This window comes from Monodon monoceros, unplaced genomic scaffold (genome assembly GCF_005190385.1).
Source record: "Monodon monoceros isolate NGI ecotype Baffin Bay Population unplaced genomic scaffold, NGI_Narwhal_1 Super_Scaffold_9, whole genome shotgun sequence".
NCBI classification, from domain to species: Eukaryota; Metazoa; Chordata; class Mammalia; order Artiodactyla; family Monodontidae; genus Monodon; species Monodon monoceros.
Genome location: NW_021703786.1, coordinates 53,141,546 through 53,168,715, shown reverse-complemented (window position 1 = coordinate 53,168,715; position 27,170 = coordinate 53,141,546). Strand labels below are relative to the sequence as shown.

General features: G+C 47.4%; 1 protein-coding gene across 2 annotated transcripts; it reads left to right on the top strand.

Annotated features, from left to right (window-relative positions):
- Nucleotides 1-9,949: 9,949 nt before the first annotated feature.
- ERAL1 (Era like 12S mitochondrial rRNA chaperone 1) lies at nt 9,950-14,202 on the top strand. Of its 2 annotated transcripts, XM_029210644.1 has the most exons (10): nt 9,950-10,251; nt 11,406-11,533; nt 11,648-11,725; nt 12,127-12,173; nt 12,337-12,398; nt 12,565-12,677; nt 12,763-13,011; nt 13,154-13,303; nt 13,426-13,506; nt 13,623-14,202. In XM_029210644.1, the coding sequence occupies exons 1-10, from the start codon at nt 9,969-9,971 to the stop codon at nt 13,743-13,745; spliced, it is 1,314 nt and encodes a 437-aa protein (XP_029066477.1). In that variant the 5' UTR covers nt 9,950-9,968; the 3' UTR covers nt 13,746-14,202. The 2 variants fall into 2 exon arrangements, with proteins under 2 accessions (XP_029066477.1, XP_029066478.1); XM_029210645.1 differs by lacking the exon at nt 13,426-13,506 and having other exon boundaries at nt 9,969-10,251.
- Nucleotides 14,203-27,170: the final 12,968 nt, after the last annotated feature.

The window sequence follows — 27,170 nt, the reverse complement described above, 5'->3', positions numbered from 1 at the left end:
CTCCTGCGCCTGCGCAGCCTGGAGCGCCGGGGCCCTTCCGGGCCGCCCGCGCCTGCGCAGCCCGCACCGGGGGTGTCTGCCTCAGTGCCTGATGCCCTGGACCCCCGGGTGCCGGGTGGACGTGGCTGCTGGCTTCGAGGACTTAATCTTAGAGGCTTTGGCGCCTGCCCCAGGGTCTGAGGCTTCTGGAAGGTAGCGTAGGTTTCTAAACGCGGTGCCGGTAGGGGCCGTAGACTTCATAGCACTTCCAGGATTCTTGATCCCACTTGCACTTAAAGGCCTGAATGCTCTGACGTGACTACTGATAAATTTAGGTTTCTTTTAAGAATACGATCACATCTAGAATGCACTGAGGGGTAATTGTGCAAGAGTCAACTTTGACATCCCTGAATACACTACTGGCCAGTAGGTGCTCAGAAGCTCTGGGGACCTTGTCAAGAAGGTGACTGCACCTAGAATGCACTGTTCAGTCTGTTTATCAAGCTCGTACTGTTTATGGGACGAAAATGCTCTAGGCATCTCATATGTGCCATCGAGGGACTTGCAGGTTAATAGTCCCCTACTTTACAACTCTCGCTGTGGAGCCTGGCTCTTTTGCAAATTGGTAAACAGAAACCAGGCCTTTAGCCCAAGGAGGCCCAGCTGTCACCCCCAGACCCCTACCTAGACTGCTGCCTTATCATAACCCAACAAGAAACTAGGCTCAATTCAGTCCCAGGAATTCAACAATACAAACTTTTTTGTGTCTGGGGGGGGTGGGGGCGTGGGCAGCGTCTGGTGGCTTGTGGGATCTTAGTTCCGCAACCAGGGATGGAACCCCGGCTCTAGGTAGTGAAAGCATGGAGTCCTAACCATTGGACCACCAGGGAATTCACCTCAACAATGCAAACTTGAAAGCTGCGGGCGATGCACTGCAGTCAAAGGGAAGAGGAGGTACAGGACGAAACTCTCCTTATCACTGTGACTCTTCCATCCTACCTCCAGCCCAATCTTCTGTCTACAATTCAGAGTCTGGAGGGATAGAGACCAAGATATAATGTAAGTCCAGAGAGACAGAGAGAGACACACATAGAGAGAGAGAAAGAGAAGAAGAAGTTCCATTCTTTTGTGAAGGGTCTTAAGTTCGCTTTACTTCTAGGGAAAGCAAAAGCTACTGTTGGATGCCAGGATCTGGTACGAGTATTTGAACTCCTCATCTAAGATTAATATTTGAACTCCTCATCTAACATTAAGGGTCTTCCTCATTTTGGAAAAAAGCAAAAATAGGCCCTAGAGTAAAGGTTGAAAAGGCTGTAAATGGAATGTCACAGACATGCTGGAGGTAATAGAGCCTGCTCACATTCTTCTGGAAAAGGAGGCAGGAAGATATATATAAATGCATATAATGGAATTCTCAGGTCCCTAAGAAACTAAGGGTTACTCCCTGAAGCACCTAGGAAACTAAGAATTTTTTTTTCTCCTCAGATGCCTGTGATTTTTACATACATAGGCTTTTACATATATACATATGTTGCTGTAGAGAAAGTGTATAAATTGGCACAATCCTGTCCCTAGAAAAGCAAATCTACTCAAAGGTTCAGGCTTCATGTACGAATACCCTCCCAGCTAGGGAGTTCCATCTGGACATACGTAGAGTAAACTACAACAGCTGAGAGGGTGGTGGGCAGTAAACAGGACATCCTGTAGGTGGGGCCCTACAGAGCCTAGCTCCAGGCTTAGAAGGGTTGTCATTACTTGCAAAAGTATTATCCTTTGGAATGAGAGCACATTTGGCACCTCAGGGGAATTGCAGAACCAGAAAGGAGCAAGAATTAATATGACACTATGTTCTGATGAATGGATGACTAAAAAGAAGGCCATAGCTGCCCCTGAAGCTTCTGGGAACCGTGACTTCCTAACCCCACCACCACACACAGCCCCTGAGAAGGCCTGCTGGAATCTATATGATGACAGTATATTTTCTTATATTTGAACCATAAGGGTCTCCTGAGCCATTTCCCTATTTGAATGTCTTACCAAGGGCAAAATTGTGATTTTTTTTTTCCTGCCAAGCATTCACTCACTATATCCAATGATACTCATTCAGAGATTCACCCCTACTCCAATTTCAGACCATGTGGATGAGCAAATAGCCTAGACCCCAAGTCAATCAACACGTAACATTCCCTAAGTTACAATGACTGTTTCATGGATGGGCATGTAACCCAGTCAGAGCCAAAAATGCACAAGGAGTTCCTTCTGGGAAGATCTGTTGCTCTTTCCCACAAAAACTGGATGTAAGAAGATATAATATCTGGAACTGCTTCACATGTTGACACCACCAAGGGACCACCAATCCAAAGAAAGATGTAATTTATTCAGTCACTGAACCATGTGCCAAACACTATGTGCCAGACACTGCTCTAGATGCAGGAGACACAGTAGTGACATACATATAAAATATCTATATTATTTGTCCTCTCACAACTTACAGTCTAGTAGAGGACATATAATAATAATAGCAGGGACTTCTCTGGTGGCGCAGTGGTTAAGAATCCACCTGCCAATGCAGAGGACACGGGTTTGAGCCCTGGTCCGGGAAGATCCCACATGCTGTGGAGTAACTAAGCCCATGCGCCACAACTACTGAGCCCGCGTGCCACAACTACTGAAGCCCGTGTACCTAGAGCCCGTGCTCTGCAACAAGAGTCCCGCAATGAGGAGCCCACGCACTGCAAGGAAGAATAGCCCCTGCTCACCGCAACTAGAGAAAGCCCACGTGCAGCAGCGAAGACCCAACACAGCCAAAAATAAATGAATAAAATAAATTTAAAAAAAGAAAAGAATCTGCCTGCCAATGCAGGGGACACAGGTTTGAGTCCTGGTCCGGGAAGATCCCACATGCTGCAGAGCAAGTAAGCCTGTGCACCACAACTACTGAACCTGCACTCTAGAGCCACAACTACTGAGCCCACATGCCACAACTACTGAAGCCTGCGCGCCTAGAGCCCGTACTCCACAACAAGAGAAGCCACCGCAATGAGAAGCCTGCGCACTGCACCAAAGAGTAGCCCCCGCTCACCGCAACTAGAGAAAGCCCACATGCAGCAACGAAGACCCAACACAGCCATAAATAAATAAATAATAACAGCAGACACATAGCATTTACAACGTGCCAAGCACTGTTCTAAGCACTTTACACATATTAAATTCTTTGAATTGTAACAACCCTCTTTCACAACAACAATCATTATTCCTGTTTTATAGATGAGGAAAACTGAAGCAGAGAGAAGTTACTTGCCCTGGGTCACACAGTAAAATAATGAGGTTGAGAACCATAGCCAGGATGTCTGTCTCAATAATCTGTGTGCTTATTCACTATATTATTAACTGCTTTGTCATAGAAGGATAAAGGATCCTAAGAGAAAATTTAACCAGTCATGGAAGGAACAGGTTATGGAAAGACCTAGAAGTAAGAGAGAATACCAGGCAATTGGGGGACTGAAAAAAAATTCAGTTGAGCTGAAAAAGAGGAACAAGAGATGAGACTGGCAAAGTAAGGTGGAGCCACGTTACTTACTTTACACTTTATCCTGAGGGCACTGAAGCAAGGGAGTGACTCGGTTAGATTGGGGCCATCAGGAGGTAGGTAAGACCCTGAAGAGCCCTGCATAACCTCTTACAGTATTCCAGACACTGCAACAGAATCATTGCAGGTAGTGATAAATGCTGTGAGGAAAAGGCTCTCTGAGGAAGTGACATTTCAGCTGAGACCTGAATGGGGAGCAGAAGCCAAATCTAGAACATAGGAGGCAGGAGTAGCAGGTGTAAAGGCCCTGAGGCAGAAATTAGCTTGATATATTGAAGAGAAAACTAGTGTGCCTGACACCTTGGGAGTAGAAGTTAGCAGGGCTCAATGCATGCAAGAACTTTGGACTAATCTAGTTGTAATAGGAGGCCACTGGAGGGTTTTAAGCACCATCTCCTTCAAATTCTATCTCCTTAAATCTCTGGAATCCATCTGTTTCTCTCTACCATCTTCACTGCAATATTTTAGTGAGAAAAATAAAGTGACTTCTATTGGAAAAGGACTTGGGGGTCAAGGAAGTTTTTGGTTTTTGGTTTTCAGATGGAAGAGGTGAAGCATTTAAAAAATAAATGCTGGGCTTCCCTGGTGGCGCAGTGGTTGGGGGTCCGTCTGCTGATGCTGGGGACGCGGGTTTGTGCCCCGGTCCGGGAGGATCCCACGTGCCGCGGAGCGGTTGGGCCCGTGAGCCATGGCCGATGAGCCTGCGTGTCCGGAGCCTGTGCTCCGCAACGGGAGAGGCCGCGGCGATGAGAGGCCCGCGTACCGCAAAAAAATAAATAAATAAATAAATAAATAAATGCTGATGGGAGGTCACCCTGATACCAAAACCAGACAAAGATGTCACATAAAAAGAAAACTACAGGGCTTCCCTGGTGGCGCAGTGGTTGAGAGTCCGCCTGCCGATGCAGGGGACATGGGTTCATGCCCCGGTACGGGAAGATCCCACATGCCACGGAGCGGCTGGGCCCGTGAGCCATGGCCGCTGAGCCTGCGCGTCCGGAACCTGTGCTCCGCAACGGGAGAGGCCACAACAGTGAGAGGCCCGCGTACGGCAAAAAAAAAAAAAAAAAAAGTAAAGAAAACTACAGGCCAATATCTCTGATGAACATAGATGCAAAAATCCTCAACAAAATACTAGCAAACAGAATCCAACAGCACATTAAAAGGATCATACACCATGATCAAGTGGGGTTTATCCCAGGAATGCAAGGATTCTTCAATATATGCAAATCAATCAATGTGATACACCATATTAACAAATTGAAGGATGAAAACCATATGATAATCTCAATAGATGCAGAAAAAGCTTTTGACAAAATTCAACACCCACTTATGATAAAAGCTCTCCAGAAAGTAGGCATAGAGGGAACCTACATCAACATAATAAAGGCCATATATGACAAACCCACAGCCAACATCATTCTCAAAGGTGAAAAGCTGAAACCATTTCCACTAAGATCAGGAACAAGACAAGGCTGCCCACTCTCACCACTATTATTCAACATAGTTTTAGAAGTTTTAGCCACAGTAATCACAGAAGAAAAAGAAATAAAAGGAATCCAGATCGGAAATGAAGAAGTAAAACTGTCACTGTTTGCAGATGACATGATACTATACATAGAGAATCCTAAAGATGCTACCAGAAAACTACTAGAGCTAATCAATTAACTTGATAGAGTAGCAGGATACAAAATTAATGCACAGATATCTCTTGCATTCCTATACACTAATGATGAAAAATATGAAAGAGAAATTAAGGAAACGCTCCCATTTACCATTGCAACAAAAAGAATAAAATACTTAGGAATAAACCTACCTAAGGAGACAAAAGACCTGTATGCAGAAAACTATAAGACACTGATGAAAGAAATTAAAGATGATACCAACAGATGGAGAGATATACCTTGTTCTTGGATTGGAAGAATCAATATTGTGAAAATACTACCCAAAGCAATCTACAGATTCAATGAATCCCTATCAAACTACCAGTGGCAATTTTCACAGAACTAGAACAAAAAATTTCACAATTTGTATGGAAACACAAAAGACCCCGAAAAGCCAAAACAATCTTGAGAAAGAAAAACGGAGCTGGAGGAGTCAGGTTCCCTGACTTCAGACTATACTACAAAGCTACAGTAATCAAGACAGTATGGTACTGGCACAAAAATAGAAATATGGAACAGGATAGAAAGCCCAGAGATAAACCCACGCACCTATGGTCACCTTATCTTTGATAAAGGAGGCAAGAGTATACAATGGAGAAAAGACAGCTTCTTCAATAAGTGGTGCTGGGAAAACTGGACAGCTACATGTAAAAGAATGAAATTAGAACACTTCCTAACAAATATACACAAAAAAAGTAACTCAAAATATATTAAAGACCTAAATGTAAGGCCAGACACTATAAAACTCTTAGAGGAAAACATAAGCAGAATACTCTATGACATAAATCACAGAAAGATCCTTTTTGACCCACCTCCTAGAGAAATGGAAATAAAATAAACAAATGGGACCTAATGAAACTTAAAAGCTTTTGCATAGCAAAGGAAGCCATAAACCATAAAGATGAAAAGACAACCCTCAGAATGGAAGAAAATATTCGCAACTGACAAAGGGTTAATCTCCAAAATATACAAGCAGCTCATGCAGCTCAACATCAAAAAAAAAAAAAAAAACACAATCCAAAAATGGGCAGAAGACCGAAATAGACATTTCTCCAGAGATATACAGATTGCCAACAAACACATGAAAGGATGCTCAACATCACTAATCATTAGAGAAATGCAAGTCAAAAACTACAATGAGGTATCACCTCACACTGGTCAGAAGGGCCATCATAAAAAAATCTACAAATGATAAATGCTGGACAGGGTGTGGAGAAAAGGGTACCCTCTTACACTGTTGGTGGGAATGTAAATTGATACAGCCACTATGGAGAACAGTATGGAGGTTCCTTAAAAAACTACAAATAGAACTACCATATGACCCAGCACTCCCACTACTGGGCATATACCCTGAAAAAACCATAATTCAAAAAAGAGTCGTGTACCACAACGTTCATTGCAGTTCTATTTACAATAGCCAGGACATGGAAGCAACCTAAGTGTCCATCGACAGATGAATGGATAAAGAAGGTGTGGCACATATATACAATGGAATATTGCTCAGCCATAAAAAGAAACAAAATTGAGTTATTTGTAGTGAGGTGGATGGACCTAGAGTCTGTCATACAGAGCGAAGTAAGTCAGAAAGAGAAAAACAAATACCTTATGCTAACATATATATACGGAATCTTAAAAAAAAAAAAGGTTCTGATGAACCTAGGGGCAGCACAGGAATAAAGACACAGATGTAGAGAATGGACTTGAGGACATGGGGAGGGGGAAGGGTAAGCTGGGACAAAGTGAGAGAGTAGCACTGACATATATACACTACCAAATGTAAAATAGATAGCTAGTGGGAAGCAGCTGCATGGCACAGGGAGATCAGCTCGGTGCTTTGCGACCACCTAGAGGGGTAGGATAAGGAGGGTGGGAGGGAGACGCAAGAGGGAGGGGATATGGGGATACATGTATGCATATAGCTGATTCACTTTGTTCTACAGCAGAAACTAACACAACACTGTAAAGCAGTTATACTCCAATAAAGATGTTAAAATATATATATACTGGAGCCTCCCTGGTGGCGCAGTGGTTGAGAGTCCAGATGCCGATGCAGGGGATGAGGGTTCGTGCCCCGGTCTGGGAAGATCCCCATGCCGCGGAGCGGCTGGGCCCGTGAGCCATGGCCGCTGAGCCTGCGCGTCCGGAGCCTGTGCTCCGCAACAGGAGAGGCCACAACAGTGAGAGGCCCGCGTACCGAAAAAAAAAATATATATATATATATATATATATATATATATATATATATATATACTGATGGGAGGAATATAGTACAGAGAGAAATTGTCTATACAGAAAAGAAAGGATAGGGGCTTCCCTGGTGGAGCAGTGGTTAACAATCTGCCTGCCAATGCAGGGGACATGGGTTCGAGCCCTGGTCCAGGAAGATCCCACATGCCGCGGAGTAACTAAGCCTGTGCGCCACAACTACTGAACCTATGCTCTATAGTCCGCGAGCCACAACTACTGAGCCTGCGTGCCACAACTACTGAAGCCCGCGCGCCTAGAGCCCGTGCTCCGCAACAGGAGAAACCACTGCAATGAGAAGCCTACGCACCGCAACGAAAAGCGGCCCCTATTCGCCCCAACTAGAGAAAGCCCGCGCGGAGCAACGAAGACCCGAGGCAGCCAAAAAATAAATAAATTAAATAAATAAATTTATTTTAAAAAAAAGAAAAGAAAGGATAACTCATGGAACAAGGTTTCTGAGGGGGTAAAACAGCCTTAAGAGCCTTTTATTTATTAAGAGCCTACATTGTTCTAAACCCTAGATTCAAATGAACATATCATATTAGGTAAATATGTTTATTATCACCTGCATTTTACAGATGAGGAAACTGACACGTGGAGAGTTTAAATAACTTGTCCAAACTCACACAGCTAATAAGTGGCAAGCTGAGATATGAACCCAGGCAGTCTGATTCATTTGATTAATCTCTCCTAACCTCACAAAATACAAAATTCCCCCCACAATATCCCTTGATAGAAAATCTCTGGGAACGAAGAGAATTAACAAGACACTTTGACTCATTTCCCCTAAGTTTTTGTGTCTTCCCTGGGATTCTTTCACTGTTATCTGTTACCACCACTGTAGTACTTAATATGTGTTCCTTGGGTGATAGTTGCATTTATGCAATTAAGCTCTTCAACTACTGTTTAACCTGACATTTCCCTTCCCCTAAATCGCAGTTGAAATGGTATTTCACCTAACTGTCCATGAAGGAAGATTTGTATTTTTCTGATTGTTGGCTGTCTCATATTTAGTAGCATCTTTTTCTTTGGACACCCATACGCCCAAAGGACATCCAGAATATCATGTTCCAAAAAGGTTGTTTCTTCTACTAACAGAGCAGGCAGCCTGAAAGCTGGAACCTGACACCATTTGCAAACCATCAGTGCATCTGGCTGCCCAAGGCTCTGTCAATCCATGTCACTAAGAGCTTCTCTGAACACTCAGCATCCACTCCGACAACAGCAGCCTGGCCAGTTGGTTCTTACCATCCTCCAACAATTCTCCCCTCTCTGTCCTATATCATCCATTTCTTCCTCTCTACTAGGTCACTACCATGAGCAAACAAAAACTTCCCATCTTAAAAAAAAGAAAAAGGAAATCGTCTCTTAACTCCACCCCTCTCTTCCACTCTTGTGTTACCATTCTCTTTTGCTCTGCTCCTCTGGTAAGAGTTGTATATATATTCTGGCCGCCCTCAATTCCTTTCCCCTCATTCTCTCTTAAACCCACTCCATTTAGGCTTTCACCTAGACCATCCTACTGAAACTATTCCTGTCAGGTCACAGGTCACTTACGTATCTCTCTCTCATACACACACACACACACACACACACACACACACACACACCCCAGGATACAAGTCCCGTGCTGGAGATTTCCGTCCGCTTTGTTCATTGTTGTATCCTCCAAACCCGCGAGATTTATCCCTCAATTCCAAAAGTCTGACTGAGGCTTCAAAGGATGAAGAGAGGGCTTAAGGCCACAGATCGGCCAAGGTATATCAGGTTCCTCAGGCCGCTAAGGCAGTCCGGGAGATCCTAGGTGACTAAGCCGCTTCTTCTCCCTTTGCAGACCCTCTGGTTTTTCTCCAGAAAGGAATGGCCTCAGAGAGATAGTAGCCGAGTCTTACAGGAGGGAAATCCGGGTCTGCTGCTCATCGGGAACACCGACCCTTCCTTACAGGAGGCTCCCATAAAGTAAAGGTACAGACTGCCGGAGGCCGCTGCCGACGCTAGGCCAAGCCAGAGGGGCACTGGGAGGGGATCCTGCAAGCCTGAGGCTGGAAAGGACTAAAAAGACCCTCACGGGGAGCAGTACACGGTCCCACGCCCCGGACCATCCCTCCTTCGTTGAGCGAGTTTCTCCCGCTTAGTGAGGTCAGGCGCTAAGAGAACGATTTTGCCACTTGGCCTCGTGGGAGATGTAGTCTTTCATGAGGCAGGGCTAGAAGGGCCTTCTACAAAATTTTGGCAGGAGAAGAAGAAAACACGATGCGTATGAGAATCCAAAAGATCTTCAAGCTCACACAAACTCTAAATACACTTTTTCCCCGTTTCTTAGCCTCGGGCAGTCTCCAGAGCGGTTCCAACTCCAGCCCACCTCCAATGTCCCATGTTCCTCCGCTCTGTTCGGGCCGATCTAGCTCTCTCCCGCTCGCTCGCCTCTCCGCAGCACTGTCCAATCATAGGTGCGTTCCTGGGAGTTCCCGGAGTGCCTTGCGGTTGCGATGGCTGCCCCCGGCAGGCGAGGTGCTGAGCTCCTTCGAACAGTGTTAGGGGTTTGGCCGCCGGGTCTCGACGCCGCGAGGGAATGGGTGACCCGGCTCCCCTTGCTCTTGGGCAGTCAGCAGAGGTGCGTCTCCTGTGTCTCGGGCCCGGCCTCCTCTGGTCCCCGCCTGGCCTCGGCTTCTCGCCCTAATGGCCAGAGCTCAGCCCTGGACTGCTTCCTCGGACTCTCTCAGCCAGACAGCTCGTTGAATTTTCGCGTCCCCGCCGTGTCCATGCACAGAGGTAAAGGGCCCAGATAGATTTGTCTGGGATTGTCACTGTTTTAGCACAGAAAGTCCCGTGTCGGGGAAACCCCTCAGTCTCTGGGGATATCGTCTTTGGCTCTGTATTACAGAAAACGATCTTGAGGCCCCGAGAGATAGAAGCGAGCAGTGAAGGATCTCATAGGAAAGAGATATAGGTTCTAAGAGTTTTCGAGCCAGAGGGAACCGATCTGGTCACAACCACAGACGTTCACAAAGAGCAGGAGATTGAAGGGCCACAGGCATGGAAGAGTTGTGGCTCTCTGTCCTCACATGGGGAGCAAGCTTGACCCATCTACTTGTCAAGACACTGAGTTACAGTTGGCCCTTGAACAACTCGGGGCAGAGGTGTTAGGGGTGCAGAACCCATGCAATCGAAAATCCTCATATAATTTATTGTGGGCCCTCCGTATATGCAGCTCCTCCGTATCCACGATTCCCATCTGAGGATTCAACCAACTGCACACCACATAGTACACGTTTAGTGAAGAATAAAAAAACAAAATAACCTGCGTATAAGTGGACCAACACAGTTCAAACCCATGTTGCTCAAGGGTCAACTGTACACCTGGAAATAGCACCCTCTATTCTTCAAGTAGCATAGACTAGATGCTGAACACAAAAACTGGTAATTATGATGCAGTGTAATGAGGAGCAATTACAGAAAGACTGAGAAAGCTTGCAGAGCCTTCATTGTACCCTTAGTAGGGTAAGATAGAGCTGGAGGGATTTCTGGCTTTATCTGGTATAGAGATACTTTCACACATGTACATACATTTACTGGGCACAACTACACAATACGATTCCACAAGGTTATTGAGTATTAAGTGCCAGGCATTGTGCTGAGTGGTTTTACACAATTGCCAATGGTCAAAAGAAGGTTATACAGTAAGTAGTCATCAATACCATTTCTGTTTTACATATGAGAAAACTAAGGGGCTTAGAGCAGTTAGAGAACTTGATAAAGGCATATAAACAACGTAATGGACAAACTGACTCTCAAAGCCAGGTCTCGGCTTCAACCTGATGCATGAATCTTGTCTCCATATTCCCTTTGTGGATGCGTAGGACCAAGTACCTGACAGGGGATCCATGTTGCAATACCTTTCACTCCCCTCCCATTCCCACACACAGATGAGCAGGATCTCCTCTTGGTCCATCACCCCGACATGCCTGAGAACCCCCGAGTCCTACGAGCGGTCCTCCTGGGTGCCCCGAATGCAGGAAAGTCAACCCTCTCCAACCAGCTGCTGGGCCGAAAAGTATGCTGCATCCTTGACACCCCCGACCCTTTCATTTCTCACTTCTTACTGTGACTTCGTGGATTGTTCTAGAGGGATCTGGGACCTCACTAGGGACTTCTTTGTTCCTGGCAGGTGTTCCCTGTCTCCCAGAAGGTGCACACCACTCGCAGCCAAGCTCTGGGGGTCATCACAGAGAAAGAGACCCAGGTGGTGGGTACTTGTAACGGATGTCCAGCAAACAGGACAGAGGTTGAAGCTAAGAGGGTCTCCCTTACTGTTAGACCTGAAGAAAATGATGCTTGGGCTCACTGCTCTGAGGGAAGGGGGCTCCTCTTCCTTTTAGGCCTATGCAGTTCTCTCTCTACCTTCCCCCTTTGGCATCTAGTCAGAAAGGTCTCACTGCCTCTTTACTGCTTCCTAATCTTCCAGATATTCACAGTTGCTCTCTTTCTCCTGGATCCTATCTAGAATTAAAGCAAGGCTGGAGGGTAAAAATTGGCCAAGAAGTGGGGGCAGGCTCCTGACATCAAGGGTGGGTGACCTTTCACTACCCAGCCATAATCTTTCCTCCTGGGGTTGGGGGTCTGGGCATCTCTTTTTCCTGATTTTAGATTCTACTTGACACACCTGGTCTCATCAGCCCTGCTAAACAGAAAAGGTAATATCTGGGGAAACAGGGAGTTGTAGGGGGGAAAGGTGTTGAAGAGGGAGTGGGGAGATTCCATCATAGGGGCTGGAAAACCCCCTTATCACACCCCATCCCTCCTCAGGAGGGCATCACTCCCAAGACCCTTCCTGATCTATGTATGTCTGTCCCTTAGGCACCATCTGGAGCTCTCTTTGTTGGAAGATCCATGGAAGAGCATGGAATCTGCTGATCTGGGTTAGGCTCAGGATGGGAATCTGAAGCCCAGTTTACATGGTCATGGCCTCTCATTGCTGATAGTTTGGGGGGATGGGGGTTGGCCAGATCCCATACCCTGGAAGTTTTGGGAGTTGGGGGGAATGAGTGGTCATAACCTTGTCCTCCCTACACTGCCAACTTCCAGTTGTGGTTCTTGTGGATGTCTCGGACAAGTGGACTCGGAACCAGCTCAGTCCCCAGGTGCTCCAGTGCTTGACCCAGTTCTCCCAAGTCCCCAGCATCCTTGTCATGAACAAGGTGAGCACCACCTACCTGAGGAAGGGGTCTACTTCAAGGGTCCCGTCTCACTGACCACAGTCCTCTGCCCGTCCCCCACCCCCAGGTTGATTGCCTGAAGCAGAAGTCAGTTCTCCTGGAGCTTACAGCAGTCCTCACTGAAGGTGTGGTCAATGGCAAGAAGCTCAAAACGAGGCAGGCTGTCTGCTCGCAGCCGGGCAACCATTGCTCCAGCCCAGCAGCTAAGGGCCCAAACACACTGTCTGTGGGAGACCCTCAGCGGATTGGCTGGCCAAACTTCCAGGAGATCTTCATGTTGTCAGCCCTAAGCCAGGAGGATGTGAAAACACTAAAGGTCAGTTAGCCTTGACCATAGCCTGGCCCTTGGTTTCCACCATGTGAAGACAAGCCTCAAGAGTTCCTCCTCCTGGAAGTGAGAGTGAGAGGAAAGTCCTGCTTGGGACTGAGATGCCTACCTACTCCCTCTGTGCCCTTAGCAATACCTCCTGGCACAGGCCCGGCCAGGGCCCTGGGAGTTCCACAGTGGAGTCCTCACCAGCCAGACGCCTGAGGAGATCTGCGCCAACATGATCCGAGAGAAGCTCCTGGAGTACCTGCCCCAGGAGGTGCCCTACAACGTGCAGCAGGTGCAGGCACAGTTAGGGGTCATGGGGCTCTCCATCAGGCACACACCCGGGGCAGACAGCTGGGTCCCAAAGAGGGCGTGGGTAGGGGCCTGCCTGACCAGTCATGATGTCTCCCTGTGCAGAAGACGGTAATGTGGGAGGAAGGGCCAAACGGGAAGCTGTTGATTGAGCAGAAGCTTCTGGTGCCCAAAGAATCTCACATGGTAAGCAGGGCCAGGCTTGGAGAAGGGACCAATACTCTGTTAGGCAGGGGTTCTTCCCTGACTGCTTGGGAGCTCTGAGAGCAGGCTCACGTCCCTGTCTTTTACCCCACCCTCAGAGGATCCTGATCGGTCCGAAAGGGCACCTGATCTCCCAGGTGGCACAGGAGGTGGGCCGCGACCTCATGAACATCTTCCTCTGTGAAGTTCAGCTCCGCCTGTCTGTGAAACTCCTCAAGTGACCACCCTCTGATATCTTTCCCAAGGCATCCCCGCCCAAGCTGCTGGCGGGAGCCACTGACCAGAGCTGCCCTTACCTGGGGCCTGCAGGGCCTGGAGCCGGCCCTGGACAGTGACTGGGTGGCTGGCCGAGTCTGCACAGCCCCTGCCCGGCCGTGCCTCCTGCTGGAGGAAGGAATCTGCCTTAGCCTGGTTCCCACGTAGTTCCTCTGCCTGGGCCTGTAGCTACTTAGGTCTTAGAAGCTGGCCCTTTGGTGTGGGAGCACTTCTGCCACCTGGCATTGGGCCGAGTTTCTTCCTGAGTTGTTAGCAGGGAGCTCTTTCCCCTCTCCCCTCAGTTCGTACACCTTGCAGCTGTGGAAGGACCCACGTGTCCTGAGTGAGACAGTGCCTCCCACCTGCTCCTCAAGTCCTTGATCCCTCTCTCCAATCTCGGATGCTAATAAAGTTAAAAGACAAGCAGCATTCTGGGTCTCATCTTTATTTCTTTAGAACAGGGAAGAGAAAACGTACCCATTCCCTCCACCCCTACCCCGTTGTCTGAGCTGGAGTCTCCCTCCCTTCAGTAGGCTGCTCCAGGGTCCCGAGCAATCTTCTTGGCACGTTTTCTGGGTGCAGCAAGAGAACCGTTACCATTACTAAACTCAGTAATGGTAACGGTTTCCTCGCCACCCCCAAGTGCCCTGGCGGTCGGCAGGCTGTGACAGGCTGAGCAGTGAGCATGGTGGGCTTGCAGCAACCCCTGGCCTCTTCATCAGCCTCCAGAGCTGGGAGTACCCGGACTAGTACATCATCTATACTGTAGTGTCTCATCACAAACTTACAGTATATGATGATATCCCAGCCAGGGCCCTGCAGGAGGCACAGGGAGCATGGCTTGGAGAGCACTGCGGCAGAGAGAGCCAGGCACTGGGGGCACAGCAGGACAGGTCAGGGATGGACACAGCTCCCCACTCCCTGGCCGGCATCTCCTTGATTCTGTGGTCAAGGGCAGCCTGAAGGGGACTGATCCAAAGAGCCCTTCAGAGCTAGGGTCTGTTGAGATATCCTTAGGGACCCAGTGCCGGAGTTTAACAAGCCAGAGATCACATAATGAAGCGGAAGATTTCCTCTGGTCAGACCAACAAGCAGACAGACCCAGAGGAGGAACACTTACCTGGGGCTGGAACTGCAGACTAAGGCCTTTGGAAGTAGGGAAACCCTGTCCCTCCTGCCTCTCCACTCAAGCTGCTCCCTTTTAATCCACCAGGTGGCCCCTCCCCTTGGGTGGGGCACTTTCCCGGGTTCTGAAAGGCCCTGCATCTTAACCCTTTCCCTGCTAGACTCCTTGGACTGAGGGTCACTGGCCCTTCTCCATTAGGCCCTTTGTCACATACTCTTTGCGCTTCCACCCCCTCCTCCCCCCCCCCGGTACGCGGGCCTCTCACTGTTGTGGCCTCTCCCGCTGCGGAGCACAGGCTCCAGACGCACAGGCTCAGCGGCCATGGCTCACGGGCCAAGCTGCTCCGCGGCATGTGGGGTCTTCCCGGACCGGGGCACGAACCCGTGTCCCCTGCATCGGCAGGCGGACTCAACCACTGCGCCACCAGGGAAGCCCTGTCACATACTCTTTTATGGACCTTGCTAAGCCTGCTAGGCTTGGGCCTGGCTGAAGAAAAAACAGCCTCACCCCAGCCATCCTGCAGGGCTTAATTGCTGGTCAGAGCCCTGGGGAGGTGGTGGTGGTTGTTTTTGGTGGTGGGAATGTTAGTTTGAATCTCTATAAGGCAGGGAGGGTCCTGACAGCTGGATCTTGGGGCAAGCGCTGACCTAAATTTCAGTCCCCCGGCCCTTGTCTATGTTTATGCTGAACCCAAGGAGGCCGGACCCTTTGCCCACCTCTGCCAGGGCAAGGTCCTCTAGGGAGAGGGGTCCTCTGCCGGAACATTTGAGGGTGGCTGGCTGAGTCCCAAGCTCACGTGGGAGCCAGTTTAGGAAAGGGTAGGGGCTGTTCGTCAGAGCTCAAGGCCCCCAGAGTGAGAGCCCGGCAGTATTAGGTTCTCTGCCTCTGGGAAAGGTGAGACTTGGAGTAGAGACTCCTCAAAGCAGGGCCTCTGCTCCTTGGACCCCCATTCTGGGGAACACGTCTGCTTCTCTGCTCCCTCCCCTTCCCCTCTCCTAGACCATCTGGTGTGTATTCTGGGAAGCAGTTACACCCCTCTCTGCAGGGGCAGATGAGGCCAGGATGGGGAGTGAGGGGAAAGACCCAAACTTCTTTCTGTTCCTTGGAGGTGTTTTATCTCCTGCTGTCACAGAGGCTTGGCACACGCTCTTGACTCTGTTTGGCATGATCTTCCCTCCTTTCTTGTCTAGTTAACTCTTATTCCCTCTTCAGATCTCTAAGTGTCTCTCCTGCAGGGAAGTTTTTCCTGGCTAGTTAAATCCCCCTGTTATGGGCTCGTTTATTTGTGTGATCATTCACATTAAGCGAATAATCACGAGGGCCTGGTTTACTCACCAGTGTATCTCTACCACAGAGCAGCGACTAAACAGGCATTCGCGTCGGATGACTGATGTGATGTGGGGGAGGGGAGAGACTCTGACCTGGGGAGGCCGACTGACAAAGATGTGGCTCTCTCAGGCAAGTCATTTTCTTGGACCATCCCTGTTCGCCTTTGTAAACAGGAGTAATAACAGTCCCCAGTTCGCAGAGCTGTGAGAGCCAGGTGATGAGCTGCTGGTAAAGCACTTAGCCCACAGAAGGGGTTAAACAAGTTAATGCCTACCTCACCCGCTTCCCACAGGGGCTCGCTGAAGGCCACAGGTAAGGCCTGTTGCTTCTTTTTAATTAAGTTATTTATTTATTTATTTTCGGCTGCCTTGGGTCTTCGTTGCTGTGCGTGGGCTTTCTCTAGTTGTGACGAGCGGGGACTACTCTTCGTTGCAGTGTGCGGGCTTCTCATCGCAGTGGCTTCTCTTGTTGCGGAGCCCGGGCTCTAGGCACGTGGGTTCTAGAGCACAGGCTCAGTAGTTGTGGCTCACAGGCTTAGTTGCTCTGCGGCACGTGGGATCTTCCCGGACCAGGGTTTGAACCCGTATCCCCTGCATTGGCAGGCGGATTCGTAACCACTGCGCCACCAGGGAGGTCCCGAGACCTGTTGTTGAACATCTGAAAACTCATGAAATACTCTTGAAAGCAGCTGGAGGCCATAGAGAAAGCCCAGGTTTAGAGGTAACAGGCCTGGAGTGACAGTCCCGACTCCACCGCATCCAGCTCTGTGCCTCTGGGCCGAGTGCTGTCTGCTTCAGTCTCCTCAGATGTAAGATGGGCGCTGTCCAGCCCACCTCAAGCGGTGGTTACAAGGATTATGGGAGCACTCATGTCAAACACCCAGGTCAGAGCCCAGCGTGCATGAACCAATGTCAGCTTCCCTCTCTCCGTTCCTGTTTCACTCTCTTGCTGTGTGACTGGGGGCAAATGCCACTGTTCTGAGCTTTGGTGATAATACGTATCTTACCAAGTTGTAAGAATTAAGTGAGAAATGTGGGTGAGAAGCTTTTATAGACCCAGGTGCTCTAACCCAGTGAGGAATTATCCTTGTCTACTCCTGCCTCCCTGCGACCCCCTTTCCTGTCCTGTGACCCCACAGATAGTCCAGGCTCCTTTCCCAGAGTAAAGCCTTCATGCACTAGGGCCAAATTCATGCCACTCGCTGGCTAGGTTTCCACTTAGACCCTGGGGGCCGAGTCCAGGGTGAGCATGGACAGAACTCAGGGGTCCTGGAGGTAGAGGAGAAATATCTCCACCAGCCAGAGATCTTGTGACTGTGGCCTCAAGCTGGGTGGAGGCGCCTGCGCTCAGGGTGTGGGCTGAAGGAGAGTCTGAGCCTGGGCGGGGTAGTCTGGGGACCCTGATTAGCAGACTTAGGGCTATCAGGGTAGGGGCACTTTTGCTTATCAGGAGCTTGCAGGGGCCACAGTAGAACCTGAGGACACTTCATGCTGAGGGCGGTCTCCTGGATGGCTGCTTTTCCATCCTTCTCCCTCCTTAGAACCCTGAGGGGAGTTAGGTTGGGAGTACTTCTCCCTTTCTTCAGGTCACATGGAGACTCTGCCCCTTGCCTGGCAGCCAGCCTGGGGTTGGGGGACACAATCCCAGTCCTTGGGAGAAGCCTTATATGCTCACAGCTTTTGCTTCAGACTAGGAGCTTCATGGCTCTCCTGAGACTGGGGTGGGCTTGTCTGGGACCTTATCCTTCCAAAGTCTGATCCCAGTCCCTGCCACTGCAGCTTTAAACGTTTGACTCTTATTTTGTCCTTCTTTGGATGAAGTCCTTAAACCATATGCTGAGTGATGAAATTAAGGACAGTAAGATCTGCAAGTTTCCTTCAAAATCATGAAGTTCAAGTCCCTCCTTTATATAAGAGAGGAAACCGAGGCCCAGAGGAGGGGAGGGTATATCATCCAAAACCTCAGGGTTCCCTCCACCTCCTCAGAATCAGGGGACCCATGACCCCATGAGGAATAGGACGGCAGCAGCAGGTACACAGACATACAGAGTCACACACAGATACACACACACAACACACGTGTATGATGTCTGCATAGACCTATGACACACGGAGATACACATCAAAAAAACTGGACTCAGCTAGTAAAATTACTCTTAATTTTCTCTTGGTTGTTTTAATAAGTTTCACTAAGTCGGCAGTTTTGTACAAAGATAAAAGAAGGCGGAAAAATATGGTCTTTCGATGTCTCACTCACAGCACAGTTAGCAGCAAAACTCATCTTGGAACCAAGGACTTTAAGAAGTTCTGGGAAGTTCTTGCTCTCCTGTTTTGCTTTAGATCCAGGGGACTCAAAGCAAGAGGCTGGTGTGGTTCTAGGAGCTTAACAGGTGTGAGAAAGAAAGGCTGGAAAACTGATCTAATCCTTACTCTCCATGTGGTAGATTGGGGCTTGCGACCTGGGGCTTTGTCGGAGATTACTGCTGGCGATCGCCTTTTCTCCCCGCTTGGTTTCGTCATGACTGGCCTGTGAAGCCTCTCCTAACCCTCCCTGACACTTGCCCCTGTGTCTAGGCTTGGACCTTCTCTGTTGTCCTCATCACACTGTGAGAATTCATCTGATCCCTTATTTGTCCCCAACGGCTCCATGAGCAGACACCTTGTCTGATTCTTCTCTATGGCCCCAGCACCCTTCATGGGCCTTATCCTGGGAGATGCTCAGAGAAAGCCTTACACTGAACAGATGCCTTACAGACAGTGACCAGCGTGTACTCACGTTCTCAACACATCCCCTTACACGCTCTATTCCTGTTGGCCCCATGAGCAAGTGCACGATTTGAGCAATGAACTCAGGTGCTGCGGGTCATAGCAATGGCTTCTCTGCGGGCCTTGTCAACGTCCATCAGTTTCCAAAAGATGACTGCATGCCAATTTTATAACAGAAACTGAAGCTCTGGGAGGAAACTCATGACCCTGGGTCACACAGTAGTCAGGAAAAGAGGCAAGACTACAACTCTGCTCTCTAAACCCCAGATCCCAAGCTCTGTGCACAAAGCTGCTGTGAATGAGGTTGATCTTGTGTGTGTCTCTGTGGGGCCTTATAAAGTTTCAGAGGCAATGGAATCAGACCTGAGCTTTGCCACCTACCAGTAATGTGATTCTGACCACATCGCTTGCTTCATCTCTCTGAGCCTTGGTCTCCTTGTCTCTAAAATGGGGCTGACCTAGGGAAGACTCAGTGAAAGAGTATGTGGGAAGCTCCCAATGGAGTCGGGATTCCCTCCTTGCTTCCGCTTCCTCAGATACTCCTACCCGTCTCACCCCTTTTTAAGCCTCTTCCACACCTGCTCTTGGCCAACTGCAACCCAGCAACAATCCTCTCCATTCTCTGACCTCCTGCGGCTCACGAGCCAGGCCCTCGTATGGAGCTCACACGCCCTGGAATCACAGGCCAGGCCATCTGAGGCTTGAACCAGAGCCTCAGCCTGTACAGTTCAGGAGTCATGCCTTAGAGTTCTTGCTTTTTTTCCAGACCACCGGCCCAGGATGGACTCAGAGCCAGAAGGGAAAAGCATGGCTTTGGACCTGTCAGAGCCTGGGCTCTATCACAGCTGGCCGAGTGGGCCTGGGCCCTGCCTGCTCTTGGAGCCTCGGCTTCCTTATCAGTAAAATGGGCTTAAAATGCCATCTTTTTCATGATTGTGGTACAGATGAAATGAGACAGTAGAGGTGACAGTTTCTAACCTAGGGACTGGCTCATATGTAACAGGAGCTCAGCAAATGCCAGGCTCCTTCCCTTCTGGCTTTGCCATGGGCTTTTCCTACTCATCCTCCCCGGGGGTGGGGGGTGGGGGCGTGTGCTCACTCAAATACCTGCCAGGTGTGCGTGGGAGCGCACACCTGCCCAGGCTCATATTGAGGCAGAAATAGAAACTTTCCAACCCACACCTCCCTAGATCTGTCCATCAGCTCCCAGTTCCTGTTCTCTTGGTCAGTGGGAGCCCCCATGTCCAGACGCGGGCCGTGCCCGCTCCCATCTCCTGGCACAGTCCTGAAGGTAGCTGTTAGGTGGGAAAGGATCTCCAGGGAGGCTGGGTGTCCCTCCCTCCTCAAATCCTTCCCGCCATCAGCCGGGCTTTACCTCCCTCCCTCCCTGCCAGGACAACCTGTCTGCTTCACAGCTGCTGTGAAAGAGATAGGCAGCCTGGATTATCAGGCCAGAAGAGGCTCCTCCAGACAGTCCTCTGCCTCCACCCCCACCCCACACAAAGGTTCCAGGGTGCTTAACCCCCTCTGTGCTGGGCCCTCAGCCCTTCCTGAGGCTGGTTCCAGGCTCAGGGAACGAGGCCTTTGTTCTCCCCACTCTCGGAGTCCATTGGCTTTAACACAGGTGCTGATGCCTCAGCCTCCCTCCAGATCATTGCCCCGTCCCCGCCTCCAGCATCCTTCAAGCCTCTTTCAGCAAGACCCTTGCCTTTTCCCAGGCCGCTCTGTTCGTCTCCTCTGGCTAGCCACTGTCCCTGATGCTAAGGCGAACCAGGACCATATCCTACTTAGGTCCTAGTGCGGCCACCCAGGCCTCCATTTCCTGAAAGTCAACAGGAAGTAGTGAAAAGAGCAGGAGCCTCAGAGTCTGGGCATCTGGCTTGCAGTCCTGGTTCCGGCTCAGACCCTGTGTGACCTCGGGCAAGTTTCTCCACTTCCGTGAGCCTCAGTTATTTCATAAAATGGAGGGCAGTAGCTCTTTTCACAGGTTGACTCAGGGATTAAATGAGTACAACATATACATCATTTTAGTAATCAGTTGGAAAATAAAATTAAAATCTGAAAAAAAGAAAAGAAATGCCTATATGTATAGCTGATTCACTTTGTTATAAAGCAGAAACTAACACACCACTGTAAAGCAATGATACTCCAATAAAGATGTTAAAAAAAAAAAAGAAATGCCTGCAAGAGGGCTTTATAAGCCAGCTACCAAGCAAATCATACCAGCTCCTACATGCTAAGTGCTCATGAAGTGTCATGTTTGATGCGAACCTGAGCTATGTCATTTAGTCCTTATAATAATCACTATAGATGGCCCCAGGCTCAATCCTTGAACCTCTTCTCTTTACACCTGCACTCATTCCTTCCTTGATCTCATCTTGTCCCATGGCTTTAAATACTGTCTACACACCGGTGACTCCCTAATCCATGTGTCCAGGCCAGACCTCTCCCCAAAACTAACTTGTAAAGTGAACCTCCTAGTTGGCAAATTTCTCTAATAGGCACCTTAGACTTAACATGTCCAAAACCGAGGTCCCTGATCCCACCTCAAATCTGCTCCTTCAACTGTTTTTCCCATGTCAGTAAATAGCAGCTCCATTCTTCCAGATCAGCCAAAAAGCCTTGGAGGCAACTTATTCTTTTTTTTTTCAACTTTTAAAAATACTTTATTGAGGTATGATTGACCATAAACTGCACGTATTAAAAATGCACAATTTGATAAGTTTGGAATATATATACACCCACTGAGACAAGTTATTCTTTTTTCGCTTTTTAAAATTTAGTTATTCGTTTTTATTTTTGGCTGTGTTGGGTCTTCGTTGCTGTGCGTGGGCTTTCTCTAGTTGCGGCGAGTGGAGTCTACTCTTTGTTGTGATGCATGGACTTCTCATTGTCGTGGCTTCTCTTGTTGCGGAGCACGGGCTCTAGGCGTGCGGGCTCAGTAGCTGTAGCTCGCGGGCCCTAGAGCACAGGCTCAGTAGTTATGGTGCACGGGCTTAGTTGCTCTGTGGCATGTGGGATCTTCCCGGGCCAGAGCTCGAACCCGTGTCCCCTTCACTAGCACACGGATTCTTAACCACTGTGCCACCAGGGAAGCCCGACAATTTATTCTTGAATTAACTTTTTACCGAAGTACAATATATATGTATGTATATATATATATATATATATATATATTCAAAAAATGGGGAATTCCTGGTGGTCCAGTAGTTAGGACTCTGAGCCCTGGTCAGGGAACTAAGATCCCGCAAGTGGCGCCAAAAAAAAGGAAAAGAAAGAAAAAAGAAAAAACCCCACCAAACTCATAAGTGAATTATCACAAAGTGAACACACCCAAGTAAGAACCACCCAAGTCAAGAAACACCACCTTCCCAGGTGCATCCTCTCTCTCTAACCCACCTCTTTCTCTCCAAAGGTGACTTCTATCCTGCCTTCTAATACCATAGATTAGCTTTGCCTGCCTTTTTGGATGTTGTATAATGGAATGATGTACTGTGTATCATTTTAGCTCAACATTATGTTTGCAAGACTCATTCAAGTTGTTGTATGGATCAGTAATTGGTTTATTTTCATTACTGCACAGTATTCAATTTCATGAAAACACTACACTTTATTCATTCTACTATTAGTAAACATTTGGATTGTTTGAGTTTGGGGGCCGTTATTCATAATGCTGCCATGAAGATTCTTTTTTTTACCACGCTGCCACGAGCCATGGCAGTGAAAGCCCAGAATCCCAACCACTAGGCCACCAGGGAACTCCCATTATTCTTGTACATACATGTGTGTGTATCTCTGCTGGGCATGGAATGGTTGGGTCAAAGGGCATGCTTATGTTCAGGTGTAGGTACTATATTCCGTCAAACAGGTTTTCAAAGTGGTTGTACTGACATTTCTTCCAGCCGTGTGTGAAATTTCCAGTTGCTCCACAACCTCCCCTACACTTGGTATTGTTACTCTTTTCCATTTTAGTCATTCTGGTGGATGTGCAGTGATATCTGTTCTGGTCAGAATTTGGACTTCCCTGATGACTAATGAAGCTATGCATGCTATTCCCATTATTCATTGCTATGTAACAAATCATCCCCAAACTTAGAAGCTTAAGCAACAGTCCTTTTCCTACTTTGCACAGTTTTGGAAGTCAGGATTTCAGGAGGTCTGCTGTGCAGAACTGGCTTGGGGTTTCTCATGCAGATGAAGTCAGATGGGGGCTGGGAGTGCTGGGAGCTGGCCGGGCATCCCTCTCTCTTCATGTAGCTCAGGGCCTATCCATGTGGTCTGCCTGCTTGGGCTTCCTCACAGCACAGTCAGACTGCTTACACAGTGGCTGAAGACTTAAAGACAGACTATCCCAGCAAATAAAGTGGAAGATGCATTGTCTTCTATGAGCTAGCCTTGGAAGTCATATAATATCACTTCTGCCGTATTCTATTGACCTAAATAGCCACAAAAGTCCACTCAGTTTCAAGGGGAAGGGGGCATAGTCTCCACCTCTAATTGGAAGGACTGTCAAAGTCACACTGTAAGAGGAACATGTAGAATAGAAAATATTGTTGCCACTGTCTTTGCCACTATCTTTGCCATACATGTTTTCATGCATCTATTGGCCATTCTGTGCCGTGCTTGAGCCATCATTTCTCTTTTTCTGTTGGGTTATCTGTCTTTTCCCTTCTTGATTTGCAAAGTATATTCTGAGTGCTACATTTTCCCCCCAGATATATGTATTATAAATATCTTTTCCCATGATTCTGAGGCTTGCCTTCTCATATTCTCCATGGGTCCTTGTGTGTGAGTGTGTGTGTGTGCTTATTAATTGAAATTTTTATTGAGGCAATTGTAGATTCACATGCAGTTGTCAGAAATAATATGGAGAGGTCCCTTCCACACTTTGCCCAGTTTCTCCACTGGTGACGTTTTGCAAAACTGCAGAGTAATATCATAACCACAGCCAAATATCACAGGATGTTGACATTGATATAATTTACCAATTTTATTCAGATTTCCTGTTTTGCTTGTGCTCACTTATGTAAGTGTATTAAGTTCTACACAATTTCATCACGTGTGTATGTACATGTATCCACCAGGATAAAGTTACTGAACAGTTCTAGTACAAGGATCCCTAATGTTTATAACCGCACCCACCCCTGTTCCTACCACTGGCAGCCACTGATCTGTTCTCCATTTCTAAAATTTTGTCATTTCAAAAATGTTATATATACCTCACACCCATTAGGATGGCTACTACCAAAAAAGAAAAGAGAGAGAAAGAAAGAAAGGGAGAAAGAAAGAAAAGAACAAGTGAGAATGGTGAGAATGTGGAGAAATTGGAACACTTGCACAACGTTGGTAGGTGGTGGGTATATAAAATTGTGCGGCTGCTGTGGAAAAAAATATAGTTCCTCAAAAAATTAGAAATAGGGATTCCCTGGTAGTCCAGTGGTTAGGACTCGGAGCTTTCACTGCTGAGGGCCCGGGTTCAATCCCTGGTCGGGGGGGGAAAAAAACAAAACAAAACAAAACAAAAACAATAGCTAAAACATGGAAGCAATCCAAGTGTCCATTAACAGATGAATGGATAAGCAAAATGTGGTGAATATATACAATGGGATGTTATTCAGCGTTGAGGATGTTATACTAAGTGAAAGGAGCCAGTCACAAAAAGGCAAATATTTTATGATTTCACTTATGTGAGGTATGTATAGTAGTGAAATTCATAGAAACAGAAATTAGGTCGTTGGTTGCCAGGGACCAGGGACAAGGAAAAATGGGGAGTTATTGTTGAATGGGTAGAGTTTCAGTTTTACAAAATACAAAGAATTCTGGGAGATGGATGGTGGTGATGGTTACATAAAAATATAAATGTACTTACTACCACTGAAATGTAGGCTTCAGATTGGTTAAGATGGTAAATTTTATGTTATGTGTACTTTACCACAATTAAAAATAAAAGTTATATAATTGGAATCATATATGTAGTATGTAACATTTTGGTACTGATCTTTTTTGCTCAGTATAATTCCCTGGAGATTAGTATGTCTTTTGATAAACAGATATTCTTGATTATTTTTGGCCACACCTCGAGATTTGCGGGATCTTAGTTCCCTGACCAGGGATTGAACCCAGGCCACTGCAGTGAAAGTGCCAAGTCCTTACCACTGGACTGCCAGGGAATTTCCTCTCTTATAGTTATTGAGTTTTGACTTGTTTAAAAAACTTTTTTGATTATCCTAAGGTCATGAAGATATTCTGTTACTTTCTATATGTTTTACAGTTTTACTTTTAACAATTAGATCCACAACCCATCTGGAACTGATTTCATGTACAGTGTGAGGTTCAAGGTCAAGAACCATTCCCCCCCCCGCCCCCGCCGCCAGATATCCAGTATAGTTTATTGAAAAGACTGTCTTTTCCCCACAGTTCTGCATTGCCACTTTTGTCATAAAACAAGTGTGGGTCTTTTTCTGGACTTTCTGTTCTATTCCATTGGTCTACCAAGTGCCAGTATCACACTGTCTTGATTACTAAAACTTTAAAAGTCTTGACATCTGATAGTTCGAATCTTCCGACTTTACTCTTTTTCAAGCTTGTCTTGCTTATTCTTGGTCCTTTGGCATTTCCTCATAACTTCAGAATTAGTCTGTCAATTAAAAATCTCTTGGGATTTTGATTGGTATTATATTGAACCTATAGACCAATTTGGGAGAAATTATATCTTTGCAATACTGAATCTGTTTCTTTTTTTTGGCCGCACTGTGCGGCATGCAGGATCTTAGTTCCCCGACCAGAGATCAAACCCGTGCCCCCTGCAGTGGAAGTGCTGGACCACCAGGGAAGTCCCTGTAATACTGTCTTTACATTCATGAACGTGGCACACTGAGGGCATTTTCTTTCCCCTCTTTTTCTCTTATACCCAATGTCAGCAACTCTGGTTAGTTCAAAATAGATCCAGAATCTGAGTGCTTCTCACCAGCCCCCATTGGTCCAAGTCACCATCATATTTCACCTGTATTATTGCAATACAGGTAAGAAGCAGCTGTAGCCTCTCCATTCTATTTTCAGCAGAGCATTCAGAGTGACGTTCGTATTGTGTTGTCTATTATTGATTTGTGGGAGCTCTTTTTATTTATTTAGCTATTTATTGCCACACCAGCCGCTTGTGGGATCTTAGTTCCCTGACTAGGGACTGAACCAGGGCCCACAACACTGGAATCGCAGAGTCCTAACCACTGGACTGCCAGGGAAGTCCCTGGGAGCTCTTTTTAAATGAGATGCAAGCCCTTTGTTAGAAACGCATACTGTAAATGTTTTTTCTGACTATGCTTGCCTTCTCATTTTAAGTTTCTTTTGATGAACAGAGACTTATTTTGATGGTCTAATTTCTTTATGGTTAGTGCTTTATTTTTGTTGTTTTTGTCCTAAGAAATCTTGCCTGTGCGAAGGTCACAGAAACATTTCCCTCTTGTCTTATAAGCATTATGGTTTGATTTTTTACATTAGATCTATGATCCATCTCAAACTAGTTTTTGTATCAATATATGGAATGAGGTAGGGCTTGTGACTCAATTTTTTTCTCATTTATTTATTTATGTATTTTTGCCGTGCAGCATGTGGGATCTTAGTTCCCCAACCAGGGATCGAATCCTCGCCCCCTGCGTTGGAAGCTCGGAGTCTTAATCACTGGACCACCAGGGAAGTCCCAAGTTTTTTCTCATTTAGACTCAGTTGTTCCACCATTTCTGGAAAAGATTTTCATGTCTCCCTTGGATTGTCTCAGTGCCTAGAATGATCTTTATACATGTGTCAGATCACATCACTTCTCTTTCGAAGCCCTTCAGTGGTTTCCCATCTCAGAGCAAAGGCAAAAATAGGCCCCATTAAGATTCTACATGAACCAGAAACAGGTTTCCATCCTGACCTCATCTCCCACCACTCACCCCACTGCTCATTCATTCACTCACTTCCAAACACACTGACCTCCTTGCTGGTTTTTCAGTCATGCCAGACACACTTCTGTGTCAGAGGCTCTGGACAGAGAGCTCTTCTCTGATATCTGCATGACTCATTCCTTTGCTTTCCTCAGTGCTACCTTCTCAATGAGGCCTTCCTCACACTAAAGTTTCAACACCCTCCCGAACTTCCTATTCCTTTCCCTGTTTATTTTCCTCCTTAGC

What these genes read in the sequence shown, in the direction of transcription:
- ERAL1 (XM_029210644.1), top strand. Translation starts at nt 9,969, where the DNA reads ATGGCTGCCCCCGGCAGGCGAGGTGCTGAGCTCCTTCGAACAGTGTTA. An exon ending in CAGAGAAAGAGACCCAGGTG is followed by an intron (nt 11,726 to 12,126) that starts GTGGGTACTTGT and finishes TCCTGATTTTAG; the next exon opens with ATTCTACTTGACACACCTGG. An exon ending in CATGGAATCTGCTGATCTGG is followed by an intron (nt 12,399 to 12,564) that starts GTTAGGCTCAGG and finishes GCCAACTTCCAG; the next exon opens with TTGTGGTTCTTGTGGATGTC.